Raw genomic sequence first — 23712 nt, 5'->3', positions numbered from 1 at the left:
TCAACTCCCAGTCCTACTGCCAGTTCCTGGAAGACACCTTCTTCAAGCAGTGGTACAGGAAGAAGTCTGCATCCTTCAAGAAAAACATGATTTTCATGCAGGACAATGCTCCATCACACGCGTCCAAGTACTCCACAGCGTGGCTGGCAAGAAAGGGTATAAAAGAAGGAACCTGTCTTTGCAAGGACACTCAAAAGCCTGCCATCCATGGATTCTGTCAGTGTTTTGATCTGTTCACCATCAACATTGCGTGCAGCAGCAACCACAGCCTCCCTCCCAGACACTGTTCAGAGAGGTGTACTGTTTTCCCTCCTTGTAAATCTCACATTTGATGATGGACCACAGGTTCTCAATGGGGTTCAGATCAGGTGAACAAGGAGGCCATGTCATTAGATTTCCTTCTTTTATACCCTTTCTTGCCAGCCACGCTGTGGAGTACTTGGACGCGTGTGATGGAGCATTGTCCTGCATGAAAATCATGTTTTTCTTGAAGGATGCAGACTTCTTCCTGTACCACTGCTTGAAGAAGGTGTCTTCCAGGAACTGGCAGTAGGACTGGGAGTTGAGCTTGACTCCATCCTCAACCCGAAAAGGCCCCACAAGCTCATCTTTGATGATACCAGCCCAAACCAGTACTCCACCTCCACCTTGCTGGCGTCTGAGTCGGACTGGAGCTCTCTGCCCTTTACCAATCCAGCCACGGGCCCATCCATCTGGCCCATCAAGACTCACTCTCATTTCATCAGTCCATAAAACCTTAGAAAAATCAGTCTTGAGATATTTCTTGGCCCAGTCTTGACGTTTCAGCTTGTGTGTCTTGTTCAGTGGTGGTCGTCTTTCAGCCTTTCTTACCTTGGCCATGTCTCTGAGTATTGCACACCTTGTGCTTTTGGGCACTCCAGTGATGTTGCAGCTCTGAAATATGGCCAAACTGGTGGCAAGTGGCATCGTGGCAGCTGCACGCTTGACTTTTCTCAGTTCATGGGCAGTTATTTTGCGCCTTGGTTTTTCCACACGCTTCTTGCGACCCTGTTGACTATTTTGAATGAAACGCTTGATTGTTCGATGATCACACTTCAGAAGCTTTGCAATTTTAAGAGTGCTGCATCCCTCTGCAAGATATCTCACTATTTTTGACTTTTCTGAGCCTGTCAAGTCCTTCTTTTGACCCATTTTGCCAAAGGAAAGGAAGTTGCCTAATAATTATGCACACCTGATATAGGGTGTTGATGTCATTAGACCACACCCCTTCTCATTACAGAGATGCACATCACCTAATATGCTTAATTGGTAGTAGGCTTTCGAGCCTATACAGCTTGGAGTAAGACAACATGCATAAAGAGGATGTTGTGGTCAAAATACTCATTTGCCTAATAATTCTGCACTCCCTGTACATGGGTTAAATCGCATATTCCTGGTACTGCTGCTTACAGAAGCAGATCCTCCATGCTAGACATGGCAGTTACTATTGAATGGAAATATATTTGTGAAGAGTGATGTTCAAACTAAAGGCATTATGTAGCTAGGAATCACGGACATAACAGCAACCGCTGAACGGATCAGAAATTTCTTCAGAGCCTTACTAAAAAGTGAAGAGAGGCAATGGATTTTAGTCTCAATGCCAAAAAGTTCCATAATTGAGAATCAGGAAAGAGAGGGATTGACCACCCATTCCGGCTTTCTTTATATCAGTCACAGTGAAAGGAGCTGGGAGAAGGGGAGGTCGGACTGCAGAGTTCTCTCTGGGTTGGTGAACTACATTATTGATTAAAATTATCATCTCATTAACTTTTAAACCAACCAAAGCGCATCATTACAAATTTCAAAGTACACTTTTCTTTTGTTTCCTGCTTTATACAACCTCCATCTCCCCAGTATGGTTTGCCTTGCGCGACAATCATTCAAATAGTCATCAAATTTTGATCACTATGAATGCTTGGAATTACATTCGTCTTTATGATATGGCAGCTAAGACTTTTGCAGTAAAGATGTAATCTATAACTGTGCTAGCTCTATGTCCTACAAACGTGCGAGGTTCAGGGCCCGGTATTCAAAAACAGATCATTTCCAAGTAGTTAATTAAGCAGCGTAACTCCCTAAGGCTAATGAACACACATCACATCAACTTTTGAGTCTGTGCATGTAAAAGATTGCCAATTCGGTGCAATAGCCTGCGCCCCCCCCCCCCCCCCTCAAGCTACTGTTAAAATTACCACCCACAATAGTCAAAATCCCTTACCTGAACTGAACATAAACTTGGTAACTTTTCAATAAGAATCAAAGAGACTGCAACGTTTTAAGTTATATTTGTACATAAACTCAGCATTTAAAAAAAAAAAAAATGATCACCACCAAATAAAAGCTACAAGGCCATTTAAAAAGGAACGCTTGAATAAGGAGGCAGTTGGCAGGCAGAGATGAACATAGAAGGGTGGTCCTAAACCGACAGATCAGCCGGGCTTTGTCTTGCCAGAGGGTGAAAGGTTTGCGGGCTCAGGAAAATACACAACAGTTCAAGAGAGTATGACAAATAGCATTCACTGTTGTTCCTCCCCTTTTTGCCTCGCAACGCAATGATGAGGGTCATATATTCAGCTTGCCATATCAGTCATTAGAGCACAGATCTCAGAGTACAGCAAACCTGTTAAAAGTAGTAACCTCTACATCGGGGTTCCGCAGATGGGTGTGTGTAAGCTTTTGTCATCTCTTATCTGGGCTTGGATGTCTTTAATTTTTTTTTTTTACAAAAAACACAACAAAACAGTAACACCCTTATCTGGCTAAACAATATGTAGGTATCATTCAAGATCCCTCCTTTCAAGAATGGGAATCTAAAATTTCTAACACAGCCCCCTTCAAACAATTTAGCAAAGGGCCCAAACCATGGTGACCTACACAGCATCAGTACATCAGAATTCCTAAGGCTAAAACTTGAACTGTTAGATAACTAGCAAGTAACTGTATGTTTTTTTAGTTGTGTCGTGGTTTCCTCAACATTCGTTTTGATACAGGGACTTTGGCCAGCACTACCACAAACAGACAAGCTACAGGTGGCAAGTTCATGGAAGTTACGGGCGATTGTTCTTCTGTTAATGCTTCAGGCCTGTAAACTGGGCAACACGCTGCTGGTCTCACTGGGCTGAGATGACTCCTCTGACCCTCGGTTGGGTAACTGAGCTCTCGCTGGTGACATTGCCCATCTCTAAGTTTGAGGCTACAGGCTGCACTGATGGAATACTCTTGTCAGAACCGATTCCTTCAGCACCACCTTTGGATGAGAGAGGATACCAACCCTCGCCTCCTATCCTCCATTCGGGTCAACTGCTCCTACATGTACATATCAGGCTACAACATTCATCCAAAAGTGGTTTAAGTTTCATACACATTCAATCTACAAGGCCATGCAAATCAGTTGGGTCTGATATCACTTAATCTATACAACTCCTTCAGAGACGATTTTGCATTTTGTGTCACTCTTAATGATTTTATATTTTTCCTCTTACACTTTGGTACGGACTCAACACCGTGCAGAAACTCAACAAAGTAGGTTACTTAACAAGAGATTGTGTAGGAATTAACAATTTCACTTTCGTTGTCAACGGCAAAACCATGGGTTTGGGCCTCGTTACTAGAGATGGGGTGTAGAAGGAGCAGGCAGGTCACTGCTGATAGAAAGACACCATTGGCCAGTTCTATTTCCTTTGAAATTACCTCAACCGCTTGTGCTGAAAAGTCATTGTTGGTGGTGTTTTTGACATCTCTCTGCATAGTTTCTGTTGCCTTGCGCTTACACATCGTTCTTCTGGAAAAAACAGAGAGATGGCCCAGCTGGTCTCCTTCAGGCTTTGACCTCTCTCGTGGGCGTGGCTTGGTCAGCAAGAATGGGGGTGTAAGCTTCAGATTTACCAACAATTACACTGGCATCTCTTGTTAAAATACATTATGAGAACCAGGGCACCAGTGGGGGTTTAAGAGGCAGTGGAACAAGAGAGGAGCAGGGATGTGGAATTCCTAAAGCCCTCGCCCAGGACATATTGTTTGGGGTCAGGGGCAACAAGTTTTCATTTTTATTTTGTCCTGGGGACAAGTAGGCCCAACCCCCTGCAGCACATACCTTTGGATGCCAGTTTACAGAGAAGGGAACTGTCTGCAGTTGAGGTAATGTGTGTGTTCTAATGTTAATGCTGTTCGAACTTGTATTTATGGTTCATTAATGAAAAGCCTTTATTATTAGTGTGCACGCTGTAAATAAACGTTTTAAAGTCACACTGCACTACTGACAGTAGTTCCAGTTTAAAAAAAAAAAAAAAAGTGTACATACACACTTGTTTGAAAAGTTTACCAACATGAGGCTAAGTATAATGCTTTCTGATTAGATGCCAATGTTTGCAGAAGCTTGTGAGCAAGAGTGAGGATTATTTGCTTTTAAAATAAAATGTTCAGAAAAAAAAATGCGAGTAAGATAGGAAAAAACTTTTCTCGCTACTATGACATTTTAGGTGCTATTTCTTTGAAGCACCATTTAGTAAAAATGTGTTGATTCATGCTAGTATTTCCAAAAAATATTCCTGATGTAAAATCAGTGTAACCATTTTCAACAAGATTATGGGAAGCATGAAAATAAGCAAGCACTGGCAAAGCCAACCGATCCAAAATTTGTTGTGAATCTTTTGGTTTCGTCAATGCGTATCTTGTTTTGACATGACATGGCTTTTGCAACACTTTATTACTGTGGGAGCTGCCAGGCCCTTACCATTTTAACGAACACTGGCAAAAAGCAAAAAAAGTTTCTTGGTCTCAAAAAGCACACATTTCCACAAGTAATGTAACAAAGGCCCCACAGCACCTTCGGAGTGGGTGGACCCCTCCAGGGCCCCCCCTGCACAGCACCTGCCCTGAGTGAGGGCCTCCCTCCATGTTCTTTGCAGGGACGGCCCCTCCACTTTCATTATGCCACTGATTGCACAGTAATTCCTGACAGAGAACAAAACTACTTTGTGTGCCAATATGCTCCTTGTGGAAGAGTAGAATGTGATCACTCACATTAAAGCCAACCCATAGATAGAGAGAGAAATAGAAGTTTAATAAAAACAAGATGTCTTGGTTAAAGCCAGACCTAATTAGGGACCCAATTCTTGACGAAACTCAGTGGTGCACCCACGGTATGTCTTTGAATTAGTGGCTTTCATGAATTCACAAGAACTTACAGAAGTAGACCAGGAAATCGTAATCCTAGAAAATATTTTTGAGTTATATTTTAGCACAGGCAAATATGCATGTGTAGATTTGCTCATGTGAATATCTATTGAGCATTTGTAAGTTCACTTTCCCTCAAACTCCTTTTTTTCCCCATCCCTGCAAGAACGTCTACTTCTGCCATTGTCACTAGTTAATTTCTTCTTCTTTTTTTTTTTTTTTAGTCCTCACAATTTCGTAACCAATCGGGTTAGGCAACCAAGACATCTGAATTGCGGCACCCAAAAGGGCAAACCAGCACTTATGGGCCTCATCCATTCGTCTATCAGCCTTATAATAAGGAACCGCTCTACCAAGAGACTCTGCTCCAAAGAGACGTGGGGATCCTTTTACCCCACAGGCTATGCAACCGTGGAGGTGGGGGGGGGGGGCTGCGACAAAAAGTATAATCAGACTGTTTTACTATAATCGCTCCTTCCATGTTTAGCTTGAATCTATTTACCTCTCCCACCATGATGTCCAAAATCTATTTCTCTTGTTCTGGGGGCCACTTTTTTCCAAATCATACATTGTGTTGACGGACACAACCCAATCATGGACATTCGGAGCCTGGAGACGCATCCATTTTCGGGAAATCTCTTGTTGTGCAGAAATAATTAGCACAAATAACATGTGTCTCTGTTCTTTAACCAGATTTGGAAAATCGTCCGACCTCAGGCTAATTCCAAATATTACTAACAAAAGTCATGTTAATATCTGGGCTCACCACCCCTCGAATCATTTCCCCTATTTCCATCCAGTATCGACTAAGCTTCAGACACCTCCATACATATGGATGTCATTGGCACTATCTTCATTATATCGTGGACAACATTCCTTTCCCTTTCCAACCACTCTATACAAGGTAAAAAGATGATTCCTTTTCAGAGCAGCAGGTTTGGCTGTCTCCCAAAGAGTAGTAAACAAAATTTGCCAAAGCTTACCTATGTCCATTGAAATGAATTCATTACTCAATTTTTTCACAAACATGTCCCAAGGTATCAATTCCTGCTTAACCAGAATTTGTCCCCAGTGAACTAAACCATTTCTCCGTAGTGGAAGCAACAAGATGTCTTGCAAGCATTCCGGAGTGCCCGGTGAGTCCCATAATCGGTGAAAGATCAGTATAGTATGGTATACCCAGTAGCCACCGCGTCTAAAACCATATCTTACATGCTGCATTAAGACACTTCAGTCTAACCTTCTTATAGTATTTGGGGTGACCATATTTGTATAAAAAGTGATCTCCAGCCTTCAGGATATCAATCATGACTCTATGGTACGGGGCATATCTAGAACATGCATTCAATAGCCTCCTTATATTTTTACGATGAACTGCCATGTAATTCTTATACAGATCCGGGGCAGCTATTCCCCCTTGATGCTTTTTCCTGGACAGCCTCCCCCACGCAATGCGAACTCCCCATGATGCCCACGCAAATGAAGTCCAATCCCCCGTACCCTTCTCAACCAGGATACTTTAAATTCTAGTGGAATAGCATTGAACAAGAAGGTAAATTTCGGTAACACAAGCATCTTCAGTATGTTAAATCTACAGAGCAAGGAGAGTGGAAGCACAGCCCAGGACCTCAATAACTTCTTTACAGATAGCCATAGTTTGTTAAAGTTTTTCCAAGCCACCTCTCCCAAATCCACAGAAACTTGAACTCCCAAATATCTGATCTCTTTTTTAACAAGGGGGGAATTATAACAGGTATTCCAACACATTATCTCTGTTTTCTGTTGATTGACCGAATACCCATACACCCGACCGAACTCCTCCAAAACACCCCAACTGCTTGGTAATTAACCTATCAAATCGCTAGTATATATCATGAGATCGTTTGCATATAATGCCACCTTTTTCTACCACTCTCCCAGGCAAAACTGAATTATATTTTGATTAGATCTAATCATCCTCACCAAGGGTTAAATGTATAAATTGAACAAAAGAGGAGACAGTGGGTAACCCTGACGAGTACCTCTGTCTATCTTAACTTGAGTTGATAGTTTACCATTCTCCAAGACCCTCAATACCGGATCCTTATATAGCGCCTCTATTGCCTTAATAAAAAGGCTGGCAAACCCATTTTTTTCCATAACTCTTCATAACAAAAAAATAAATAAAAAATTAACCCGATCAAAAGCTTTGGGAGCATCTATAGTGAGAATCGCAAAGGGATATCCATGCAAGATCTATTGCACCAAATAGTTTGGGTGCTAATTCAAACAATTGCCTACCTCTGTAAAACCCTTCTGGTCCAGGTGTATTAATATATTGGCCAACCCAGCCAACCTTCTCATTAGAATATGGGTATAGACCTTATAGTTGGAGTTAAGCAAAGAGATAGGTCTATAAGACTCACATTGTGTTGGGTCCTTATTTGGCTTCAAAATCAAAGTGATCGTAGCCTCGTTCCATGACCAAGGCACTGGAGAAATACCAAAAAAGACTTCACTCATCAATTCTAGCATGACATGGGCCGCCTCATTTAAAACCAACTTATATATCTCATTCGGTATACCATCAGGACCCGCTGCTTTACCCCTTTCAAGGATTTGATTGCTTCTTGGAGTTCCTGCATAGTTATTCTAGCCTCCAGAACCAGTCTTGTTGTCTCATCCAGAACCGGCAGCGATACCCTGCTCAAGTATTCTCCAATCTGATCTTCCGTGGTCTCAGTTCCCTCTGTATATAGTTTTTGAAAATAAGAAACAAATGCCTGCTTTATTGCTAAGTCATCCACGATACAACTAGAATTACGTTAGACTTGAACTACACTGATTCTATTCCTAGCTTGATCTACTTAGGTTTTCCAAGCTAGTAACTTGCCACAACCCTCCCCATACTCATAATGTGCTAGTCTGCTAGTTTCCCATCATTTCCTGATTTTTCACTCTAAAAGGTTTTCCAGACCTGCCCTAGCTTCTTTCAGCTGACAAGTTCATATTCCTAGTCTGAGCATTCAGTCCAGTTTCACTTCTAATTTGCAGTTCCTGAAGCGCAGGCTCAGAACATCGAAGCAGACTCTTCTCTGAGTTTATATGCAGAGATGCTAAATCTTCTTCTGATGAATGCCTTATATGTATCCCAAACTACTTTCAGAGAGGCGGACCCAACACTTGTAGCAAAAAAAAAAAAAAAAAAAAGATTTTGAATCTTGTTTTAGTCTTTCAATAATATTTTCATCAACCAACAAGGCCCGATTTAGGGTCCACCTAGGAAGGCTAGTTGGGATATCATAACTCATATGAATTTTAACCACCAAATGGTCCGGTTTCGGTGAATGAGCCACATATTTCACCTTCCTGCAAAGACTACTATGGATCAATATAAAATCAATCCTAGATCTGTGGCCATATTTTTTATTGTGAAACGTGAATCTTGGACCCTCGTTAGCTCGGTGTGACAAATATCGACCAAACCCAGATCTTCCATAGCCTGCTTTACCCGACACCTAGTTCTTAGAGAATTCACCAAGCCTCTAGTGGTGGATTTATCCAGGATTGGGTCTAGCAGAACATTAAAATCACCACCCCAAACCACTGGATATCTGGCAAGAAGTAATTGGTTATAGAGAGCTTGGAAAGGTATTGGATCATCCGCATTTGGGCCATAATAGCCTGCAACCACGAACCAAACCCCACCAACCTTAATCTCTATTGTCAGTCAACTGTCTCTGGGACCCATAACCACTTCCCCCAGGGTTGCTTTAATTGTTTTTTTTGTTAAAATAGCTATGCCCGGTACCACAGCTGTTTGTTTAGTAACCACACAATGATCTATCCATCTAAACTCTAAGAAATCCCTTCCATTCTTCTTGTAATAAATTAGTCTCTTGCAAAATAATTACTTCTTCAACTATCCTCCCCAACAGCCCAAGAATTTTCTACCTACGACCGTTTACTCTGAGGCCATTGACATTCCACGACAAAACCCTCAAGTATCCTGAATTAATACTTGACATTGGAAAAATGAGGGTTCATACTGCCCAAAGCAATCTAAACGGTAACCTTCCATCAAGGACCTCCATTTCCTGAGGACAAAATTGTTTTGCATATTTTCTCCCTCGAATGCTCCCACACCCGGTGAGCTACTTCATTTACTCTGGACCCCCCCTTCCCCCTCAACCCTGAGGAACCCTCCCTTCATCCACTGGAGTAAAAGACTCCTATTTAGACTTCCAGGAACTCTCGACCTTACAATATAGTATAAAGAATCACTCGGTCCCCTGCATCTGCTCTAAGAAGGAGCGTACTTCGTCCGGCTCTCTCATATTGTATATTTTGTTCTTTCACATAATTCTCATGGCTGAAGGAAACCTCATCTGAACAGTGGCCCCCATTGCTCGAAGCTCCTGCATGTATTTCCCCAGCTCCCATTGCCTATCTTGGGTTGCCCTTGAAATATCGGACCGGATACAAAAGAAGGAGTCCTCTTAAATAAACCTTATTTTATTTTTTTAAGCTGCCGTCAAAATTCCTTCCTTTATAGAATATGTTCTGAAATTAATCAAGATTTTCCTGGGGTTCTTCCTATTTGGATCTTTCCTATATGGATCTTGATGCACTCATTGAATATCCTCCTCCAAATTTACATGCTGCAGATATGGAAAAAAAAATAAACTTGAATAACGCTATTACAAATGCTTTAGTGCCCTGCCCCTCAGTCCCCCCTGGAATGCCATTTTGTCTGTTAGTGTATTTATTTTGGTCTCTATAGTTTCACAGGTTGCTCTAATCTGTGCTTGGGTCTGCTCAAAGAGCTGAAATTTCCCTCTAATCCCTTCCGATAATGTGGTAAGGAAGTCAGTTATATTATGTATTTCGGGGTCCTTAAACTGCGCTTTTGCACCTACAAGTACTGGACTTGGTAGCAATCTTGGTAAGGGGGTCTGTATGGGATCTCTAAACCCTTCAGGGGGGGGGGGAAGGAGTGTCTATAAAGGTTCCAGACGTTCTTTCAATACTCCCCTCTCCATCATTTTCAATAACAGTCTCCTTGTCCTCTACGGAGTAATTCTTGTCTACTTGTGCCATGTCCAAATTTCTGACCCCCACATTAAAAAGTGAAAATAAAGGCGTCTCCGTGTGGGGGACCTTTCCCTTTGGGGGGCCCAGACTACCTCTTTTATTTAACTGCTTAAAAATACCCTTAGTAGGGTCCTCCCGCTTCAGAGCAATCAAATGTATATGACTTTCCTATTTCTCCAAGCGGTCCTCCCCCCCCGCCCCCAGGAGTAGTTTGGGGTTTAGTACTTACCCCCCCCCCCCCCCCCCTTACCTTTTTTTTTTTTTTTTTTACAAAGAAAGCAGTACCTTCCCATGGCGCGCTCAGCTGTGTGTCATTGTTTTTTCCAAGCCCAGGTGCCCTGCTGTAGCTTCTGCTGATGTTCCCTCTCTGGAGCTCCACCTCAACAGAGAGAGAAGGGCTGAGGACACGCAGCTGAGAACGCCGACCTTCCCACTGAAACCAAGGATCAGGAAGTGGCGTCCCTGTGCCACATTCCAAGGTACTCCAGCCCATAACCCGGTACCGCGGGAAGCAGCGCGTCCACACCGCGAACTCCAGCAATCTCCCACTGCGGTCCCGCCATTCATGAAAGGTGAGACAAAACTGCAAGCCGACTCAAGTTATACCGAATAAACACACAGCAGATCGCAGAAAGCGTACTCAAACGCGGTCAAGGTTCCTGGAGCCCGCAACCGCCCCTCTCACAAGGCTGCCAGGTCCCCCCCCCACCCCCCACCCCCCACCCCCCCACTGGAAAATTTCCAACCTTCCTCAGTATGGGAAAAGATTAGAGAAGAGCTGATGAAAATCCTTAAACATGCAAGTTAGTAGGTTTGCAGACTTAGAGGCATTTCAGACCTGGAACTATTGCTTACTGCTTCCTCCAGCTACAGAATGTAGATCTGCAAAAAGGTGGCAAAATAAGAAAATTGCTATAGGAGGGATTGAAAATGCCAGTATTCAAGCCCTACTATCATAGTAGCCCTGGCATAATCAGAGAGGCTATTATCAGAGCTCTTAGAGAATAAAATTGCTGCGCTTATTTGTTGTCGAACTACATGATACCCAAGAGACAAGCAGAGTCTTATTTATAGAACAAGTAGATTTTAATAAGCAACCTGTCCCATGAATAAGTAAATATTTTATTAAATTCCACACCCCTGAGGAGTGTGAATTGTTAGAGGTACAGAGAGAGAGATAGGGTGAGAGAGAGAGAGAGAGGTAGAGAGAGAGAGAGAGAGAGAGAGAGAAAAAGAGAGAGATAGATATATATATATATATATATATATATATTTTGATTGATTTTTTGTCAGTGTGGGTATGGAAAAATTCAGGATGAACTCCAACAAGACACCTCACCATCCCTGACCGAAATCACTTCTACCAAACTATTTACAACAGAATACATTTCTTAGCGGTTTGAAAAACCCAAAACACTTTCCTCCCCACCCAAAACTACGTCCCAGCCTGTTCTATCTCTCTCAGCAGAGCCTGGGTACAACCCATGCTCCAGCTGTAAGTGCGCCTTGTAGCGCAGACACACTGTCCCCCACCCCTACTGGGTCAAAGTACTCTGACTAATGAAGTTCAACAGCTCCATGTGTCTCCCTGTCAATCCCAGCATATTACCAATAGCAGCTGATTTCAGAAACAAGTGTGAAGGTGCTAACTAGCCAGATTAGCATGGTTGCTGAGGAGTGAAAGACACTTATGTGGCAGAAATTGAAAGCCATCTTTCATTTAAAGTAAAGCATTAATTCCAAAGTATTATCATTTTCAACTCAAAACATTTGGTTTATTTTTTGTTTTCGCATAATGCACAGCCATAGAAGACTGCTCCATAGCAATAATAAAAACATAACAGAAAGACAAACGTCCCTGTAATCAAATCTTGTCCCAACTCATAATTTTCCATATGTATTGCAGAAAAGTGCATTTGATGTGACACGTAATGAATGGTATTAAATGGAGGAATCTGATTAACGCAGATCAGATTCTAGGGCTCACATTTCATTGTATGGCAGAAAAGATGGAATGAGTATCAATGAGTATGTTACTTCTCAATCGTAAGATCACACACAGTCTTAAATATTCTGTGCATTGAATTAACAAATGAGGGCCTTATTTCAGTTTTTTTTTTGTCAGAGTGGGTTACTTGGTCACAACGGTGACGGACATCCCGTCCACCAAAATCTAAATGCTTATTGTTTCCTATGGTATTTAGATTTCAGTGGATAGGATATCCATCACTGTTGTGACGGAATAACCCCACAACCGAAATCTAAATTAGGCCCTAAGTGAGTTGTAACGTTAAGTGTATTTTCCATGCGCAACATTATGATGTACATAGTATTCTAAAAAGATCCCTGAACAGTAAGAGCGTGTACATGGTTCCATGATAGAGCATTGAAAGTATTTCTACGTGTGGCTGTTGGAAGTAGTTGAGAGTTGATACGGTCACTGTACAATGTCTGGGGCTGCATAATTAAGGAAGAACCTACGTACATTGCTTCGGAGTCTTCACTACAAAAGGTGGCAGTGAGAGATCGCAGCCCCAGATGTGCAGGAGGTGGACAGATGATATGGTTGAGAGCAAACTAGTAGAGGTGAGGGCTTAAAGGAGAGCCGAGATTTAGGAAGCAGCGCTTGTAAAGTGAATCTGGTTGCACTGAGTCGAAGCCTGATGATTGGAAGCCCGACAACTGCGAGATACTCGAAGAAGCAGTGTTGGCTCTTACCAGAGCTGGCTAGCTCTGGTGACATTGACGCAGCCATCGCCATACAGTGTTTCACTGAATTGTGCAACCTTAAGTTTCAGTGACAGCCGCAACGAATGGGAGCAGTGTGAAGTGGCGCGGCGCACATGCAAAGTCACCCTTGAAACCTGGTGGTGCCATATTGGAAGTTTTTTGGGCAGACTAAACAGCATCAGGCACTAGCAGTATTTAGCACCATGCTGTGATGCAGAACTCATGTGGTAACATGGAGGACAGTGCATGAGGTAGACATAGGCATTGAGCTCCTCACTCATGCACATGCTAATTTGTTAGCAACTTTCAGGATACAGCATTTCCAGGAGTACCGTAAGATGTTTTACCTTCTTGAGATTGATTTTGTGTGCTGCTGATTTCTTTATGCACCCGATATAACCGCTTGTTATTGCTTACTGCATAATATCAATCACCTGCTTGGTTATACATGTATTAGTAAGCACATTTTTTCAGGACAGTGTGCACTGTGGAAGTCGTTTTTATTTAACATTAGTATTTACATACTGTATGTCATGTGTCCTTTGAACTCATTGAATTTAACAGCCCCACAAGCGTTTTTGCCAGAAAAGGGCAAACATACTATGCCACAGAAAGAGTGTAAAGAGTAGTTTTGCAATTATATAGTTACATTTGCAGATGAGTAATTTACTCCAGAGAACAAAATAAATATTATATTGCTAGGTCCAGGAGGGCTTAAAACTTACAATCAAATTGAAATAAAACAAGAGAGGGCGGTGCTGTGCATTGGAGGTCCTCGGTGCACTTAAATTGTGTGCTAAAGTGTTTAGATTTAAGTATTTTCAAAGAAAACAAGGAAAACAGAGAGTGTTGATAACTATGTGCTCTAGCGTCAACGTGACATTTTGAAAAACTATACAACAAACTCATATTTTCAAATATTATGCATGCAAGTTATCCTTCTATATAGGACAAATTGTAGGTAAATGGAGAAGCGCTGTTGAAGGAGGTGGTTGCATTAGTAAAATAAAATAAAAAAATAAAATACAAAAACACACCTTACAAGAAGATGTGTTAAAGTAATCATGGAGGAGGCACAAGAAGTTAACTAAGTGAACAAACCAAAATTGCTGGTTCAAAAAACAGAGAAGGGGAAGAATTTAAGAAAGGATTACAGGATTCGAAGGATTTTAAACCTGATGATTTGGGTAAGAGTAAACCTTTGAGTTCAGGTTCCAAAAAATGTTTCAGATATGCAAGTGCAGATCGTCTAGCTTTCTTCAAGAAATGTCCTGCAAGAAATCAAAAGTGTTTGCAATGTGGCATTGTGGGTCACTATGCAAAGGTTTGAAGGCAAAAATAGTAATAACAAAACAAATGTTAAATGTATTAGTGAAGATAGCGAGTCAAATTCAGAGGAGTCTGAAAAATCTAATGTGAATTAGGTGTTTTGAATTGATTATGACATCTTGGTTGTGGCTCAGGTACAAAGGAAGAAACCAATGTGTGAAATGCTAATGGGAGGTGGGAAGATTAAAGTTATCATAGACTTAGGTTAACCTTTTACAACAGTGAATGAAGAGGTTTGGAAGGGTCAGTTCACGGAAAACTTGGGAGCACACCTTTACAAATCAGATGTGATAGCAAAGAGATACAAAAATGGGTTGTCTCTTACACAAGAGCAAAGTCCCCTCTGTGCACTACTGAAGGCCTCAGACTGTGGCTTATTAAAAAACCTAATAATTGTGCTTCACTGATGTTAATCAATTAAGTAGAATTTATTATTCATCGAGAACAAACGTTTCATCTTGTGTATTCTTTCATCATTCTCCTGTGAAGATCATTCCATATGTACACAGACATGTTCAATAATCCTTATGCATTTTAGTCTAGTTCCCTTTTTCAGGGGATGCATAGTCCTCTGTGTTCGTAAGCTTACATTTCTCCAGTAGCGTTGGGGAAATGCAGGGAGTAAGCTTACAAACACAGAAGACTATAGATCCCCTGAAGAAATGCAATAGCCCGAAATGGATGATTTTACCAGGTGGAATGATCTTCACAGGAGGATGATGGAAGAATACACAAGATAAAACATTTGTTCTTGATGAATAATAAATTCCACTTAATCAATTAACATTGATGAAGCACAATAATTAACTTGGGAGAATTTGGATTAAACTAGCTGGAAACTTTTAATAAACCTCAGTTTGATGCCTTCAGCAGTGCACAGAGGGGACGCTGCCCCATGTAGAAGACACTGAATTTTTGTGCCTTGGAGTTACATTGACAGCCAGAGGGCAATATCCTTGTGCACACAACTAACTTTCTAAGAAGACTTGACAGTTTAAAGTTCACCTGAGTAAAGGAGCGCACCGTCTACTCACTCTGAGTGACAGGACTGAATTTAGGGGGTTTTTGTAAGTTAGAATTTCAGTTTAAGGAAAGGAAAGCAAATTGCAAATTATATGTATCTAAGAAAGGACCTTTAATTTTAGGGTTGGTTGATCAGGGAGAACTGGGAATTATATTAAATCTCAACAGTTCAGAACCTGTATTGATGATTAGGGAAAATCTTGATGTAAATATAGAATGATTTTTATTTCCTGAGGTATTCACAATTAACACAGGTTTGCTGATCAATTTTGTACATGAAATGTGTTCACAAGCTCAGACATACCGATATCTATTAAGAATGAAGTAAGAAGTACAACAAGAAATGAAGAAATTGGTGGGTGATGGTATTATTGAGCAGGTTGAGTCAGTGGAGTGGGTTTCTACCTTAGTGGTAGTAAAGTGACCCAGTGGAAAAACGAGGTTGTGCCTGGACCTCAGGGAACTGAATAAAAACATTTTGGCCAACCAGTATACCCTACCAAGGATAACTGAGGTGCTTGCTGCAACTAAGGATGCATAGTGGATTTTAACCTTAGATCTTAAATCAGCCTATCGTCCAGTGCTGTTAACCAGGATACCAAGAAATTCACAACTTCTGGATGTTTTCAATTTACTAGTGTGCTATTTAGACTGGCATCAGGTGCGCCAATGTTCCAAAGGTTATGAGCAACATATTTTGCGGAATCTCTGGGGTGATGTTTTTCCAGGATTATATCCTGGTCAAGGCGAAAACATATTGGAACTTGACAACAGGCATAAACAAGTTTTATAAATACTTAAAGAAGAAGGCCTAACAGTCGAATTTATTAGGTACAAATTCGCACAGGAGAAAGTTGTATACTTTGGGCACCATATCTGCAACAATGGCACAAAATCGAAACAAAAATTAGTGGAAGAAATTAAAATGGTCTCTAGTCCTATGGGAAAGTTTAATGTAAGAGTTTCTTAGAGTTAATTGAATGTTATTCTAAGTTCATAAAAAATGTCCCTGAGAAAACGTATCATAAACGCCAATTGTTTAAAAACAAATCCACATTTATTTTGTCAAATGAGTGCCAAGAAACTTTTGTAAACTTGAAAATGACACTTGCAATGCACCATTTCTAAAGAGGTTTGATCCGAAAAGTGAAATCATATAGACAACAGATGCAAGTGATAAGGGGTTGGGGGCAGTGATGTCACAGCATGATAATGAACGCAATGAGTGGGGTAGTAGTGTTCGCATCATGTTCTTTGTCTCCAGCCGAGGAAAGATATTCAGTGATCACATGAAAGACATTGGCTTGCATGTGGGCACTGAATCGTTTTCGTCAATTTGTGTGGGGGGTCAGATCATGAACTTTTCCCAAAGATTTTAACAACTGATGGGTTACAAAATGTATCCCCAAGATTGAGTAGAATGTCTGTATAATTGTTGGATTTTACCTATGATGTTCAGTATTGGCCAGGTATCAGGAAGCAAGCAGCTGATTTTCTCAGCAGGGTGCCTTTACCGATGGAAAAAGAAGGTAAACAAGTTGATGAAGAAGGTTGTGTGGCTGGACTATTGGATGCTGGAATGGAAGACATTAACAGGTATGGATGGAGAGAAAAATGGGGAAAAGATGACAGCTTAAAAAGTATAACAAGTTAAATTAATAACACTTGGCCAAGAAAGACTTAAACTCGGATGAAGGGTGTTTTGGGAGGTGAGTACCAAGCTGTGTATGGAAAATAATAGGTTTTTTCCAGAGGTGGAAGAGTAAAACCACCAGTTTTACTTAGGAACAAAGTTCTGGATCTGTGTCATGAAGGACATCTTGGGGTGTCTAAGACAAAGCAAAGAGTAAAAAGTAATTATTGGTGGCCTGGACTATATAAATAAATTGAGATGAAGATAAGAGACTGTAGTGAGTGTAATAATTTGGAAAAATACCAAAGCCCCTTTAATACCTATTGCATGACCCAGTTTGTCTTGGGAAAGAACAGACCTAGATATAGTAGATAGTGGAGGGTGATGAAGGTGATTACAAGTATATCTTAGTTTTAGTTGGCCATTTCTGTAAGTGGCCAGAAACAGTGATAGTATGTAAAGCTGAATGTGAAAGCATTATTTTGTTTTTAGACCGAGTTTTTTAATGAGAAGGTTTGCCTAAGTGTATTCTTGCAGATAACAGACCACAATTTACTGCAGAAAATTGCAACAATTTCTGAAAGGAAATAATATCACAAATAAAACCATCTTGTTATACCATCCCGAGGGAAATGGTTTAGTTGAGAGCTTCAACAGAGTTATTAAAAGGTAGTATTCAACTGGCCAGGATTAGGAGATTGAATTGGGAAAATTAAGCTTTAAAATTAGTTTGGGCATATAGAATTACTCACAGTAGTATAACTGAGGAAAGTCCATGTTCACTGATAAGGGGACAAGTACCAATTGGCAAGGACATGGGTTGGATGGAGTCAGCCAAAATAGTGGAGTTGTCGTCAGAGCAAGTGAGGATGAAAATTACCATGGCTCAACAAGCATGTAAGTCATGTTATGACAACAAAGTGGGCACTAAGGAATCTAATTTGAGTTGTGGAGATTGGGTCACAGTGAGAAAGGTAAAAAAGGTTCAGAAAGATGAAAGCTAATTTTGAGAACCACCTGAGGTGCGTGAAATGTTTTGCAACTCTTTGAAACTGAGCAATGGGAAAGTGTGGCATATGGGCAGGTTATCTAAATGCAGGAATTTTCTCCCAAGCTGAAGATGATAAATTCAATAAATATGATTGGATAGACATGGGTGTAAATATTGACAGGGGCTAGATGTGCTGGAAGGTGAAACCCTTACAGAATAAGTGTGTGACATGCCAGATACATCTAGTGCTAGTTATCAGAACATTGTAAAGAAAATAAAAACAACCAAAGCAATACTGAAAGATTTGGTAGAATTATAACCAAATCAAAGAACTTTGAAGATTTTGTTTGTGTTAGTACAGTGTAATATAAACGGATAAGTATGGCATTGTTTTCTTGATTATTCATTTTCCTGTTCTCATATGTATTACCATTTCATGTATTTTTTAGGTTACTAATGTTCATATTTTTATAAGTATTACCATATATGATATATTGTTTCCACAGGTGTAACATAGATGTTGCTAGTGTATTATCTGCATTTACTGATTATATTTTAAACTTTTAATTTTGTATACAAAGGTGGAATGTGGTGTAACGTCAAGTGCATTTTCCATGCACAATATTATGATGTGTAAAGCATTCTTTAGAGATCAGTGAATAGTAAGAGCGCGTGTATGGTTCCTTGATAAAAGGACATGGATTGAAGGTGGTTCTAGTGGAGGCAGTTGCAAAGTAGTTGAGAGCTGATGCGGTTGCTGTGCAATGTCCGAGGCTGCATTACTAAAGAACAGAATTAATAAAGAACCTAACTACATTGCTTAAGAGTCTTTATTACAAAGTCATCGACTCGACTACATATGAAAGCATGCATTTTACACAGAAATAATTAAGATGTGCAGCAAAGATTGCACTTGAGCCATGATTGCACAGTAAATGCATTAACATGTTTTTGGCTTATCCATGCATTGTGTATAGTACACACAGCTTCTGACCTAACTGGTGCTACGCATAAGACCTTAGATCCAGATGACCCGCACCAATAACCTAATGCCCATGGAGAGAATTAAGTATTTACAAATTATTAATGTCGAACTGCCAAACACACAAAAACTCAACTCCTCTAGGCTGCCATACTGAGAGCGAGGTATGAGTGGCCAGCTTAGCCTACCATTTTTCATTGACATTCAGCACAAAGTAGGGACACACAAAATGTATCTAAGCAAGTGCCTTAATGAAAACTAAGATTTTTTTTAACTCTCTTCTACGCCACTTTATTGAATTAAAATAGGTCGTTTTTTTATGCACAGTATTACACAGATATTATGGATAGGTGAAGCTCCCAAAAAATACCACGGGAATCATGACACGTTTAGGAATCCTCTGGGGCTGATACGGGTAAGCAACTAAAAACAAACCAAGACAGACTGCCAATCATAGTCAAAACTACAGAAACGGACAGAAGGGGGCTTACCTCGGCCTGTCTGGCACGGAATACTAAAAAATCCCATCACGTCTTGTTTATTCCCGACTCCCTGCAACTCCAATAACGGAAGATGGGATCGTGGGGGTGAGCGTAAAGAGAAGGTTTTAAACTGATGGGTAGGAAAAGAGAAGTTACAGGGAGGAGCTTGATAGCTAGAGTTCTCCTTAAAATCCTGCGATTGGTTACAAAGAAACGACCCGCCCACAATAGACAGCCCAACCATCTAGTACAATGGTTTAACAAACGCCACCTACGCCGGAAGTGATCACCGGCTCCTCCGGAATAGATTGCCAACCAGGGGGTGGGTTTAACGCTAGGATAGGTTATTGTGAATTATAATTCCCGCGGAGATCAAACATTGTTGCGTTTCTATTTGCCCAGCGCGTTATTACTATCGTTGCGCTGTAATGGGCAGTATGGAAAAATATCTTGTGTTTTTCTTCAAATCGCACAGGTACAATGTTTTTGGGTTTAAATTTGTCTGCACGGTAATTATCAACGTAATACTAATTATTGTTATTTACAGCGTTTGCAAACAGCTGGGGCAGTAGGAACCGCTAAATATAATACGTTATTTTCAGTTTTCCCTTTAATATAGTTTGTAGTTCATAAGCTCTGAATAAAACATATTTCATTCCGGTGTATGTGCCAGGTGTGGAACACTTAATTTGATCATTCACTTTCATCTTCATTCACTTATTCCCTAGCGTTTGCGCAGGCTGGTATGCCGCTCCGCCTTAATTGTTTGTCTGATATTTTGCTGAAAAAATGAATACAAATTTTGCACCAGAAAAAAAATCAAAAGTACAGTCAAAATAATTTAAAAAAAGTACGACACAATATGCATGGTAATTTCATTACTAAAATTGAAATTCATTTCGATAAAATTAGTTACACCATAAGACCCAACATTCAGTCTTCTCTTTATAAAAAACGATCTAACAAAAAGATTATCCTCGTGTCTTGTTATCTAAGCGGTACTCTAATACATATGCGGCTGATAGTAAAATACACACCTGAAAGAAATTATCTGCAAAAATACTTTTATTGCTTAAAAAATTAATGCATATAAAATGTACAGTTCAGGTTTTTCTAATGCCTACATCGGATATCAAGCTTCCATTTTCCTTTCAGGCAGGCCAAAATACAAATAGCTAGACACTAATAGCGTCACACTTACTTGGCAAAATAAGAGAAAGAAAAAATATTATTCCCACCACTAATAAAAAATCATAGCAGAAAACAAAAGCATAGTAGTACAGTGTAACATGACCCGGTAACCGATAATTTGATATGCTCTGGTACCAATACGTTCTATAACTGTCAACTCTCCCAAATCCCTCTCACCATCACCCAGCCTACTGTCCCTTTCACGTAACCTTCCCTTTACTATTAATCTGTCGCTAGGATGAATAGTGGAGGGCAGTTTAATCCACTATAGGTGGATTCAAACTGCAGGGTTTTTCAGCTGCTTTCTCCACTTTTGCAAGCCAAGCAGATTGTTGTGAAGGTAAGATGACACCGTAGTAAGGTTAAGTCTCAAGTTTATTACCAAAACACGACCTGGCGTCAATCCACTCCAGAGAGAGAACAGCAGCTCTCGCTCTCCAGAATGTCTCTCCGATCACATTCTAAAATGCACATTCTTTTAATCAAAACACAACACATCCTTTCCCCTTCACTATGTGAAAATAAACATAGATATTTTCCAAAATCTAATAGTAGCTTGAACTAAAAAAAAAATACAATTGAAAACCCCTGTAAGATTGACTTCCAATAAATCATACTCAAAATAAAGCCTCAGAACCTAACATAATCATTTAAATAGGCAGGTGGTCGATGTACTCTTGAACTTCTGTTAGTCTTCATTCCCTCTCCAGGAATGTCACGAGCACTCTCCAAAAGACTCCCATGTTCACCCAAACTTATAGAATGCATCACCTCCTTGTGCCCCTCATCAGCAACCAACCTTGCACCAGAACATCACTCATTATCTTCCTTGTCACACTCACCTCCCCTCTGATACAAAGCTACATTTCTAACACTCCATCTCTCACCACCTTCCACAACCACATAGTACTTAAATCCCTCTTACTCTACCATGTTTTATTTTAACCCAATCACCCACTCTTATCCTAGAGACTACTATAGGTTCCACTACCTTCTCTCCACCAGCCACAATCCACTCCCTAAGCCAGGAAGGAACTAACTTAGAACCTGGAAAACATCCCCTCATCAACTGAAAGGGACACTTGTTAAAGGAACCATGTACTGTGGTATGATATACCCCAAACTATTTCAGAGATTTTCTTTTTACATTACAATGATTATTCAAAGCCAGTTGAATAGTTCCCTTAACCAATCTGTTGTCTCTCTCCGCACTACCATTGCCTTGTGGGTTGTACAAAGAAGTACGAGAATGCCTCACAAAACATTGTCTGAAAAAAAGAAAACCATTTCATTAGAGGTCATTAGGTGCCTGTGGGAAGAGGATTGTAGCACAGGGTTTTGCACCCCCTGCAACATTGAGGGGCAGAGGTTGACAGTGGGGGGGCACCAGCTCTTTATGGTCCTCCTAACCCGTCAGGAGGGCCCCATTCATCCAGATTCCAATGAATATCTGAGATATGGGAGACTCAAGCTCCTCTTTACATGGGAGGGGGCGCTTCATTTTGCATTACACCACGTGGGGAGTGGGGATCTTAGTACAATGGTGGATCAAATATGGAACATTTCCGTGACCTACATTTTCAAAATTTGTATAGTTCCTAGGCTTAATTAATGTTACTTTCCAGCTTCTCTTTCCCATGGTGTTGCTACTCCTGACCTTAGACACCTTCCAGACTAGCCAGTCATCTCTTTGGGCATTTAAAAAAATAATAATCCAACAATCAACATTTCATTTCTCACTTTTTAAATCTATATTTAAGTATCCTTTACTGATTCCTTGATAGTCTTCAAATTAGAGGAACTGCCAATGGTACCCAGAGTTTGTGGTTTCCCCTGTAGGAGACCAAGAAATTAGCCAAAATACAGTGAAAATTTAGTTTTTTTAAAAAAAAATGGGAAAAAAGGGCTGCTGAAGAAGACTTGTGGTTTTTTCCCTGAAAATGGCATCAACAAAGGGTTTCTGGTGCTAAAATCACCATCTTCCCACCTTTCAGGAACGGGCAGACTTGAATCAGAAAACCACATTTTTCAACACAAATTTGGCATTTTACTGGGACATACCCCATTTTTACTATTTTTGGTGCTTTCAGCCTCCCTCCAGTTAGTGACAGGAATGGGTGTGAAACCAATGCTGGATCCCGGAAAGCTAAACATTTCTGAAAAGTAGACAAAATTCTGAATTCAGCAAGGGGTCATTTGTGTAGATCCTACAAGGTTTTCCTACAGAAAATAACAGCTGAAATAAAAAAAATATTGAAATTGAGCTGAAAACAACAGCCATTTTTCTTTATGTTTTACTCTGTAACTTTTTCCTGCGATGTCAGATTTTTTAAAGCAATATACCGTTATGTCTGCTGGACTCTTCTGGTTGCGGGATATATAGGGCTTGTAGGTTCATCAAGAACCCTAGGTACCCAGAGCCAATAAATGAGCTGAACCCTGCAGTTGGTTTTCATTCTATACTGGGTATACAGCAATTCATTTGCTGAAATATGAAGAGTGAAAAATAGGTATCAAGAAAACCTTTGCATTTCCAAAATGGGCTCAAGATAAGGTGTTGAGGAGCAGTGGTTATTTGCACATCTCTGAATTCCGGGGTGCCCATACTAGCATGTGAATTGCAGGGCATTTCTCAAATAGACGTCTTTTTTACACACTTTCTTATATTTGGAAGGAAAAAATGTAGAGAAAGATAAGGGGCAATAACACTTGTTTTGCTATTCTATGTTCCCCCAAGTCTCCCGATAAAAATGGTGCCTCACTTGTGTGGGTAGGCATAGCGCCTGCGACAGGAAATGCCCCAAAACACAACGTGGACACATCACATTTTCCCAAAGAAAACAGAGGTGTTTTTTGCAAAGTGCATACCTGTAGATTTTGGCCTCTAGCTCAGCCGGCACCTAGGGAAACCTAACAAACCTGTGCATTTTTGAAAACTAGAGACCTAGGGGAATCCAAGATGGGGTAACTTGTGGGCCTCTGACCAGGTTTTGTTACCCAGAATCCTTTGCAAACCTCAAAATGTGGCTAAAAAAACAAGTTTTCCTCACATTTCGGTGACAGAAAGTTCTGGAATTTGAGA

The 23712-nt window shown here is 40.6% G+C and overlaps 1 protein-coding gene across 1 annotated transcript in view; it reads right to left on the bottom strand.

Annotated features, from left to right (window-relative positions):
• The window catches only part of RCN2 (reticulocalbin 2), a 150512-nt gene extending 130906 nt beyond the window's left edge, over positions 1 to 19606 (bottom strand). Inside the window, exon 1 of the mRNA XM_069240734.1 lies at positions 19449 to 19606. Coding sequence (XP_069096835.1) covers positions 19449 to 19485 — 37 coding nt within the window. The 5' untranslated portion in view covers positions 19486 to 19606. The remainder of the gene's footprint in view (positions 1 to 19448) is intronic.
• Positions 19607 to 23712: the final 4106 nt, after the last annotated feature.

Source organism: Pleurodeles waltl, chromosome 6 (genome assembly GCF_031143425.1).
Source record: "Pleurodeles waltl isolate 20211129_DDA chromosome 6, aPleWal1.hap1.20221129, whole genome shotgun sequence".
NCBI classification, from domain to species: domain Eukaryota; kingdom Metazoa; phylum Chordata; class Amphibia; order Caudata; family Salamandridae; genus Pleurodeles; species Pleurodeles waltl.
The sequence above is the reverse complement of the archived record's forward strand: the minus strand, read 5'-3'. Positions and strand labels throughout refer to the sequence as shown.